We start from the raw sequence: 10451 nt of genomic DNA, 5'->3' as shown, positions 1-10451 counted from the left end.
GAATCTCCGCGTTAACTCACAAGCTCATCAGCAAAAATGCTGTATAATTTGTTAATTTGTTACACAACCCTGTTCTTACTCCACATTACTAAACGCAATTCATATTGATAATGGGCTTACAATCATAACAGCTTTAGCAGCAAGCATTTAAACTACTGTCAATCTAGCACTGTATAACACAAGTACTATCAGTGGGTACGCATGATATTGACAGAGATGTACCATACATACATTTTTCGGCAGTTGTTAAGGTCAGCAAAGAAGTACACTATGTTGCCAAAAGTATTCACTCACCCATCCACATCAACAAATTCAGGTGTAGGCCTACCAATCACTTGCTACATACCGCTAAACTTCATGTGGCGTTCAGATGAGCTCAAGGACAGTGTGTCAAGAGCTTTATGGGATGGGTTTACATGGCCGAGCAGCTGCATCCAAGTCTTACATCACCAAACACAATGCAAAGCGTTGGAAGCACGCCGCCAGTGGACTCTAGAGAAGTGGAGATGTGCTCCTTAACTGATGAATCACACTTCTCCATCTGGCAATCTGACAGACGAGTCGGGGTTTGACAGTTGCCAGGGTAACGGTACATGTCTGACTGCATTGTGCCAAGTGTAAAGTTGTGTGGGGTTGTTTGCCAGTAGTTGGGCTCAGCCCCTTAGATCCAGTGAAAGAAACTCTAAATTCTTCAGCATACCAAGAACTTTTTGGACAATTTCATGCTCCCAACTTCTTGTGAACAGCAGTGCAGAAACCAAGGTCCATGAGGACATGGATGAGTGAGTTTGGTGTGGAGGAAGTTGACTGGCCTGCACAGAGTCCTGATCTCAACCTGATAGAACGCTTTTAGGATGAATTAGAGGAGACTGCAAGCCAGGCCTTATCAGTGTCTGATCTCACAAGTCCACTTTTGGAAGAATTGTCAAAAATTCTTGTAAACACACAGCCTTTCTAGAAGAGCTGAAGCTCATAAGCTGCAACATGTGAGCTGACATCATATTAAACTCTGTGGATTAAGAATGGGATATCACTAAATTTCCTATGCATGTGAAGGCAGATGAGTGAATACGTTTGGCAATATAGTGTATGTATATTAGCGTTGTCAGTGATACTCATAAATATGGTCTATCTGTTATGGGCCTGGGGGTTTGGGTCTACTGCTTGTTGACTCCCACATATGCAGAGAGTCACAAGTGGTGTTAATAAGTCTTCCTTCTGTGGCATGAGAACTAAAATCTATCACAAGCTAAAGAGTTTCACAAACTGTGAGGGAGAGTAGAGAGAATTTATGGTTTCAGTCATGTGGGGATCATAAATATTCATTACGTGTGAATTTTGGGACTGCACAATGCTTGTTAGCAAAGACTCTTGATACTTAGCAAGTAAAACGAAATGTAATAAAAAGGCTGGTGGTTGAAGGGCTATTTTTTAAGAGCATTTAATGTTCGTGCAGGAGAATGATGTGAGACTGAGGTGCAATGTTGAAAGTCCACATTCACATACGCGCTATTACAATGGATTTGTAATAATGTAACAATGGTTCTCCAGCAGACTCGCAGACAAACAACAGACTTGCAATGCTTTAGTTAGTTTGTCCTGATGAGACGCAGTGTATGAACTCAGGATGTGGCACCAGAAAATTTACTGGAGCACAAAAATGCAGAATTTTTAATACAAGATTAGACGTTTTACAAGAGGGCCTCGGTTAAATCTTTGCTGGATCACTGAGTGTAATGTGGTAAGTGAAGTAGATTAGCAGTTATAGATTGGTGTTGGCCCTATATTGATTGATAGGGCCTGGCTGCAGCTCTGATGTTGACTGATAATGTCTCAGCTCATGGCACAAAGGCTTGGAGGTAATACAGTGGACTTACTAACTATCTTGCTTCTTCATTCTTTTGTTTTCCTTCCTGCTTTATCTCCCATGCCCTCCTCCCCCCTCTTCTTTTCTTTTGCATTCTCTTTCTTTTGCTCCATCCAGCCCGAGGAACTGACTGATGTGTTAGAGATCAGCAACATCGTTTTCACCAGCATGTTTGTCCTGGAGATGGGTTTCATGCTGCTGGCTTTCGGCTTGTTTGGATACATCAGGAACCCATACAACATCTTTGACAGCATCATTGTTATCATCAGGTAGTATTTATCCGTGCTGTTTTGTCTCCACGTAGAGAAGAAAGTGCAGAGAGACCAAAGCAATCAGTAGCAGACAAGTAACAGTTGGAGGTATAGCGTGTGTCTAATTTCTCACCAACTTGAGGTTTCAGTTGTCAGGTTCAGTGCTGTAGCATCTCTTCTGTTGGTAAGATTGTCACAGTCATAAGGGAACACACGTCACTTGCTGCCTCAGCAGACTCCTTACTCTGTCAGTTGAGGTTTGCAGTGTGGCTCTCATTTAGCTTTGGGCCTTTCAAACTGTGATGTTCGGTTACTTTTGCTTTTGAAATAGAATTAGCTTTCTAATCACTACAGGTAATCCTGTTACTACTGGTGAGCCACTTTAAAACACACATGTAATTACCTCTGCCAAGGATGTCGTGTTTTTGGTAGTGTGTGCATGCGTGTCATCATTGTGCCTGCAAACATGTTAGCTCAACAACTTTTAGATGAATTTCAATAAAACTTTGTAGGGTTGTAGAGTGGAATCATATTAACAGTCGATTCAAATTTGGCTTAAAACTTCAAAGTAAACATAATGATTTAGTGGTTGAAAATTGACATAATTCTTATAGATAAGGTATTTAGTTTAACATATAGAAAATAACATATTAGAATAAAATGAAATAAAATATGTCACATTTCACCTTTGACCTCTCCTTCAAGGTCAATAGATTGATTTGAATGTCAAAGTGATAATAACTAATAATAATAATAATAAATAAGTCTTATAGCTCTATTTATAGTTAATGATGTAACTATATATTATTAACTATATATGGAGATTCTAAATGTCTCATTATTTTATTATGAGTTTGTTATGTACATTACAGTAACAGGTTATAACTGTTTAAATACATGAGCAATGTTCCTGAATAAGTGTAAATGTATATATATTTTTGAAAAAATATATGATTTTTAAAGTAACTTTAAAAAGAACAAATAAAATACAATAAATATATAAAAAGATAATATATTTGGTTAAAAGTAAACACTCATGCTGTGCGATACTGCAAATTTTGGTATTGATCCAATAAAAAGTAAATACAGGGTCAGTAGTGCCAATACCTATACTGTTACCGATATTTTGAACTTATAAAGGCAGCTTTTGTAGGTGAGAGCAGTGTGTCATGATTTATGAGATGAATCATCAATTTGGGGAATAGACATAAACTATCAATCCTATGTTGTTAATATCGACCTGATATCAGTACCACCATTGGTATTGATACTATGGATATTTGGATCGATCTGGCCACCTTTAGTACTGCCTGGAAAGTGAGCAGCCTTGGTGGAGGTTTGTCCTCTTGTTTTGCTTTGTTTATGTGTTTTTTCACAAACAAATTGACTGAAGTTGTCCAGTATTTTAATACTTTGTTGTGGGTTGTTCTCAGTGTGTGGGAGATAATTGGCCAAGCAGACGGTGGGCTGTCAGTCCTGCGAACGTTTCGTCTGCTACGAGTTCTGAAGCTGGTTCGCTTCCTACCCGCTCTGAGGAGACAACTCGTAGTGCTGATGAAGACAATGGACAATGTGGCCACCTTCTGCATGCTTCTCATGCTTTTCATCTTCACTTTTAGGTAGGGGCTAAACAGATTTAACATTTTTCCCACCTGTCTCTCTTCAGGCTACTTTCTAGTGATGGAATATTGATGAGTATTAATGCAAACATCCAAATGAATATGTCTGCATTTCCTTTTTCTCTGCAGTATACTGGGCATGCATCTTTTTGGGTGTAAATTTAGTTTTCGCACAGAGACTGGAGACACCATCCCTGACCGAAAGAACTTTGACAGTCTGCTCTGGGCCATTGTCACTGTGTTCCAGGTTAGTTTCTGACTTACACTGTGCAACACTATAAGTTTGAATTATCTATAAGTTGGCTTTTGCTTTCCTATTTTTATGTCACATTGTCCAAACTGTGCATGACGATAACAAAATACGAGCTTACCTGTATCTACAGCTATAATATACATATACTGTAGGCATCCATTATAATAACCTGTCCGTGCCGCCTCTGCTTCAGGGAAAAACAGAAAGAGACAGATATATAGGAATAACCACATGGCCTATATAAATTGCTTAGGGAGGGTTCTGATGAAATTACAGATAAGGTGGTGAACTGAAGCCTCCATCTTACAAAGAACTGAAATAAATAAAAATTACTGCACATGTCCTCACATGTTATTGGTGGCATGGAGTCTGACACACTATTCTAAATGTCTAAATCAAATGTCAAAGTCAGTCTAGAGTGTGTTCGCGCGCACGCGTGTGTGTGTATATATTGCATATTTCTGCCAAGCGTCTTCTCTTGGTCCAATGCTGTAGAAAATTCTTCCCCCAGAATCTCTCTTTCACTATCACTTCTATTTTTTGCTCTCCCTCCCTGTGGAGGTTGTTCAATCGCACATGGATTGTCCTCTTTTCTATACTGGATGCCTCAGCATAAGACTAGAACACATAATGCAGAGCACTGTCTCACTTTAGTGCTGAAGAAGCATTTTGCCCTGAACTGACTGTCATACGCTTGCAGTAGTTTTCTGGAGTAGCTACAGTACACACAAATGTATGCATGGCACATACAGTGGGGGGAATAATTCTTTGATCCCTTTGTAAGTTTACTCAGAAAGAAACGAACAAGCTCCAAAAATCCAGAAAATAAATTATGTAAAAAATTATAAATAAATTTTCCCCTCATTTAGTTAAATATATGTATTTGATCCCAAACCCAACCCACAGATTACAGTCAGTCAATTACAGATACTACTGACCTCAGCTCATCATGACTATAAAGCACACCTGTCCACAGAATCAGTTTCTTCCATCACAACCTCAACACCACCAGAGGCACAGCCACACAGTTGTTAGAGGACATCAGGAATAAGACTGCAGACCAGCACAAGGCTGGAATGAGCTACAAGACCATTAGCAAAAAGGTGATGAGAAGGTGACAACCGTTGGTGCCATTATTCAGAAGTGGTGGAATTATAAAATGACCATCAATCGTCCTCATGATCATGAGAAAGGTGGTAGACATCCCAAATGATCTGAAGGCAGTTGGGACCACGGTCACCAAGAGCACCTTTGGTAACACACTACAGTAGTGGATTGAAGTCTTGCAGTGCCCACAAGGATCCCCTCCTCAAGAAGACACATGTACAGGCCCGTCTTAAGGCGGCTAGTAAAACAAATGATTCAGAGAAAGCTTGGGAGAAAGTGCTGTGCTCAAATGACACCAAGGGTCTTTGGCATCAACTTGACCCGCCATGTTTGGAGGAAGAGAAATACTGAGTATGACCCAGAAAACACCATCCCTACAGTTAAGCACAGAGGTGGGAACATTGTGCTTTGTGGCTGTTTTTCTGCTAAGGGTGCAGGATGACTTTACTCCATTAAGCCAATGGACGGGTCTGTGTACTGTCCTAAAGCATACAGCACCACCAAGTCAGGAAACAAGTGGCTAAAGAAGAAGTGCATTAGGGTCATGAAGTGGTCCAGCCAGTTTCCAGACCTCAGTCCTATAAAAAAAAATCTGTGGAGGGAGCTGAAGCTTTGAACTGCCAATCAATTTATAACTTTTATGTTTTGTGTGTACATATTTATGTATACACACACACACACATACATACAAGCACAGTGAAGTAGGAGGGCAGAGATGGAGCTTGCAGACATGCAAACACATGTAGACTCACAAACTTCCCATGTTAACCTATAGACAAACAGTATATGAAAATGAAGTATTTCGCCAGTAAAAGCAGCCGAGCATTTCATGTCTTCATGTTAATTTCTGCCAATGTCTAAGGCTTGAACTTCGTATCCCCACTTTTAGTTTAATATCTCTAAACCTCACATCTTCCCTGTCCTGAATTTCTCCTTCTCCTTTCTTGTTAATGTGTGTGTAAATCTCTGTGTGTGCCATTCATTTCATAGATTCTTACCCAGGAGGACTGGAATGTGGTGTTGTATAACGGCATGGCTTCTACCTCTCCATGGGCGGCTCTCTACTTCGTTGCTCTTATGACATTTGGCAACTATGTGCTCTTCAATTTACTAGTGGCCATCTTGGTTGAAGGCTTCCAGGCTGAGGTGAGAAGAACTCGGACTCGTTGGTTTCTACATACAATAAAGGGTTCAGTATTTTTGGATTGTACTGGTTTATGAGCGGTCACCATTTTCCAGTATGCTACTTGTAGGCTTGTTTTACATTTTCAAAGCTGGTAATAAGGCACTCATATTGGTGCACATAATGTTCATAAAAGACAAAAGTCCTTTTCATTCCCTGCAAATTTCCTGTAGTTTAGCATAGTAAAGCCTTTGAAGAACATAAAAAGGAAGGGGAATTTCCCAGTCACTATCAGTCCTTTATCATTCAACCATGTGTACCCAGTGTATCTTTGGAGCGATTTAATTTGCTCATGGTCTGGGTGTTGATTGAAAAAAATTTTCCCCGTGATGTTAAAGTCAAAACAAAATGGGAAGCCAATACAGAAATATCATTGTTGTCATGTATGCATGTGTTACAGGGTGACGCTAATCGGTCAGAGTCAGATGATGACAAGAAATCAGACAACTTTGATGAGGACGAGAAGATAGAACAGTTCAGAGACACAGGTAGTGGTGTTTTCATGATATTCCTTTTCTGCTTTTACAGCTGATTGATCAGTAAAAACTGTAGTGAAAGTGGCAGGAGAAATAAAGCAATATGAAGCATTATAATATGCTCTATAACTCTCCTCCACAGAGCTAAAGCTCTCACTGATGATGACAGGTAATGGTCACATTGACCCTCGTGGCTCTATGGCTCCTCCCATAATCATGCGCACAGCAGCCACACCCATGCCTACACCTAAGAGCTCTCTTGGACCTGAGTCCATCCTCGGGGATGAGCTCATGTACATAGACGGAGCACCTCAATATAGTGAGGTAGGACTGGGTTTTCCTGAGGCAGGGGTCGGTCACCCAGAGTCCCGACGGGGAAGCTCAACATCAGTGGAGCCATACGATCCGCCTTCTCTGGTAAGTTATATGAAAGTCTTCATGTAAATACCATGTACAGTACAATATCTTCAGTTAATCATGAGTTAATTATTCCTGGTGGACTCACTGAAGATTCAGTAGATGTTATGAGGCTTGTTCTTTTATTTGAAAATCCATTTTCCTTATTGCTGATTCAAAATAAAAAAAACTCACATTAACAGTTTTTTTAAAAAGGGTAGAAGATATGAGACCAGCTTCATATGTGCATACCCAGTGGTTTCAAATGGAGTACCAAATATGGCCTAAAGAGCTAGTGAGCCCAGTGAGGTAATACTAGAACTAATCACAAGCTTCAAATGTTTCATTTCACAGAAACCAATCAGATCCACTTATGTCATATTTGTGACATTTAGCAACACCAGTTCTGTGAATTCTAATCTGAGTGAGAGAATAGCTATGATTCAGTCAGGCTTTAGGGATGCTTGACTTAGCTGAATTGATTTAACATTAATATATCATTTTCACTGGCGTATACACATATGCAGAAGGGAGCGGTGGTTTGGGAAGGTAGTCTCTGAAGGGGGCATGCTCATTTAACCACATTTACAGCTGCAAGTCACGTAATTAGGAGGTCAGTGTGACACAAGGAGAGCGAGTATTCCAAAACTGGAAAATAATTTGGCCACAGAGAGCCAATCATAGTCCTGTGTTACATGAGCGGGAACAAAAAACTGTTTGTAACTAAAGCATTTGGTCAAGTCTCAATTTTATGTCTATGAAATGTAGTTCACAGCTTGCTAATTTAACAACATTGAGAGAGATTGTGGGAAAAGCAGTATTCAATATGATAATTACTGTCTCAACGGTTGAGAACCATAATGAAAATTAGGCTAATAAAAGCCCTTGTTTGAGAGACTCATCAGAAATTTTACTGTGGAAGAGTGGGAAAAAGTATGAGAACATATGAAACGTTGTCAAATTTGAAATGATGCTACTCTCAGCAGATGATGAAAAGTTTTAACTGTTAGCCTTTTAAAAGCTGCTGGAACCGACATTCATTTTCACAACCACACATTACGCTCGCCCCTATTTTCTGTCTCATCAGAGCCTCTCTAGTCCCGGGCGGCGTTCTCCTCTTCCTCCCCGTGGCTCTGGAAGCTCATGGGGAAGTCGACGCTCCAGCTGGAACAGCCTGGGAAGGGCACCGAGCCTCAAAAGGCGAGACACCAGCGGAGAGCGGGAGAGCTTGTTGTCTGGGGAAGGTGGAGAGGATGAGGATGCCAGGGATGGCAAAGTGGAGGCAGGGGGAAACAACAGACTAAAGCCGGGGTCCTTGGAACTGCTGCAGGCGTCTACTCTCTGCCCTTCTGTGGTAGCAGACTATGGTGACTGCAATGGGAGGACCGTGACCTACAACCCGAACGTGAACTCCGACCCCAAAGAAGACTCCTCCCCAGAGGACGATTTGGACGATGATGTAAGTGGCATTTGGTTGTTTCGTTTACTCTGCGGCTCGTTTTTACAATTAAATACAGATGCTCGTGGATGGATTTTGAAATGTTATGTAAATTCCTAATCTGTGCTCTCTGTGACTCTGTTTACACATTTTATTTCATTTTCTTCTCTCCTCTTGCAGTTCTCCCCTTCTGCCCTTTGCGTTCACTTACTTTTGTATATAAATTAGAGTGTGCATTTTGTGTTCACACTGCAAAGCCTGGAGGGACACTAATTGTCATGCCTTAATTGATTAGTTTAGGCACTAATTGTTTTCTCAGTGGGTACAAAACAACTTGAGTACATGCAATCAGCACACTTATATATTTGTGCGTGGAAAACCTGGAGAGGCCCCCTTCCACTTCCCCCTCCTTGGTGGTTTTGGATGACCTCTTACGCGACAGTGTTCATGGGTTTATTGGCTCCAAATTGAGTTCATAATGCCATGAAATCCGCAGAAACAAAAGCCCTCTCCCCCGGCGAAGTGGATAAGTGAGGCTTAATACAGACAGTGTATTGATACATGGGTGTGTGTTTCAATGCACACTTGGAAGGGTATACACTGCGTGTGTGCACACGTTGTGCCAACTGAGGTGTGCACATACACGTTCTTCTCTGTGAGTGTCTATCTCAGATTATGGGCTTCGACTCCAAGGAGAGCTGAGCGGTTGGTTCTTGTCACAGGCGCACACACGCAGGATACGCCCAGATGCACACGTGCTCACATAATGGGCAGCCTGCCAAATAAGCAGTTTCTGAGAGGCCTAACTTTGGGTTGTTTTTAATTAGAATCCTGAAGTGCAGAAGCTGCGCACCTAAGCTTTCTTCTGTTTGTTTTATTACAAACTTTAATGAGTTTCAAAACACTTTCTATTGAGCTTGTGGCCTAGCTAAGTTGGAGGTCTGCCTGTTATAGTCCCAATTATCTCCCTTTACTTATGCAATGAAACACGTGTTTACTATGCCCCCATAGATTTAAGTGCAGAACGGCTAACATCAGCAACACCGTGGAAACTCGGCTTAAAGCCGTGCATTGCTTCTCTCTAATAGGATCTGCAGTGTAATTGTTGACGGGTTGTGCACATTAGAGTCGTCATAATACAATTTTACTTTTAACTGATAAACATAATATATAGTTTTGGCAATGACATTTAGCAGCATTCAGTTATATAAAAAGCTCTTGGGCTTACGCAGTTTCTTCACCTTCAAGGATTTTTTTGCATGATTTAATGTTCTAGCTGATCTTCAGTCGGGGTTTAAGGAGTGCACGCAGAACAAAAAGTAATAACATTTTTATTGCTCGGATTATACAGATTGCATGCATAGTTTGTGGAGCAGCTGTCTATTTTTAGAGAGGAGCGCATCGTCCTTTTAGTAGCCTTGCTTCTAATCTACAACAATCTCAGCATTAATTAAATATTTATCAGTTGCGTTAGCTTCGATGTGTATATTAATATGTGTAAAAATGTGAAAAAGTATATCTGCCAGAATACTGAACCTTTAGATTTGTAAGACAAACCATTTGGAGTTTTTCACTGGGTGAGATTTGACGCACTTAGCTTTGACTGTAGCAGACATGACGGTAACAACAGTAATAAACATTTCACCAAATGCAAAGGTGACACCTATAGTTGGTTCGGAGATATTGACAGAGAAAGTAGTTTTGTTGTTGGTGTTAATGATGTTGATGTGCAACCATCGTTTTCTGCAGGCTTCTTTTTGCTACTGGACCAGGAAGGAGTTCCATAACATGAAGCCCCGATGGTGCAAAGAGCATGAAGACTGGACGCTGTACCTGTTTTCTCCAGAGAATCCGTAAGACA

At 40.8% G+C, this 10451-nt stretch overlaps 1 protein-coding gene across 1 annotated transcript in view; it reads left to right on the top strand.

Moving 5' to 3' along the window:
• The window catches only part of cacna1ha (calcium channel, voltage-dependent, T type, alpha 1H subunit a), a 121152-nt gene that overhangs the window by 89358 nt on the left and 21343 nt on the right, over window positions 1–10451 (top strand). Inside the window, exons 13-20 of the mRNA XM_013913441.1 lie at window positions 1985–2136; window positions 3552–3737; window positions 3867–3984; window positions 6088–6243; window positions 6681–6768; window positions 6899–7173; window positions 8240–8611; window positions 10340–10443. Of these exons, the coding sequence (XP_013768895.1) occupies window positions 1985–2136; window positions 3552–3737; window positions 3867–3984; window positions 6088–6243; window positions 6681–6768; window positions 6899–7173; window positions 8240–8611; window positions 10340–10443 (1451 nt within the window). The remainder of the gene's footprint in view (window positions 1–1984; window positions 2137–3551; window positions 3738–3866; window positions 3985–6087; window positions 6244–6680; window positions 6769–6898; window positions 7174–8239; window positions 8612–10339; window positions 10444–10451) is intronic.

The sequence above is a fragment of the Pundamilia nyererei genome, unplaced genomic scaffold, assembly GCF_000239375.1.
Source record: "Pundamilia nyererei isolate P.nyererei 1_Seehausen unplaced genomic scaffold, PunNye1.0 scaffold00132, whole genome shotgun sequence".
Classification (NCBI taxonomy): Eukaryota; Metazoa; Chordata; class Actinopteri; order Cichliformes; family Cichlidae; genus Pundamilia; species Pundamilia nyererei.
This window is presented reverse-complemented; position numbering and strand designations above follow the sequence as displayed.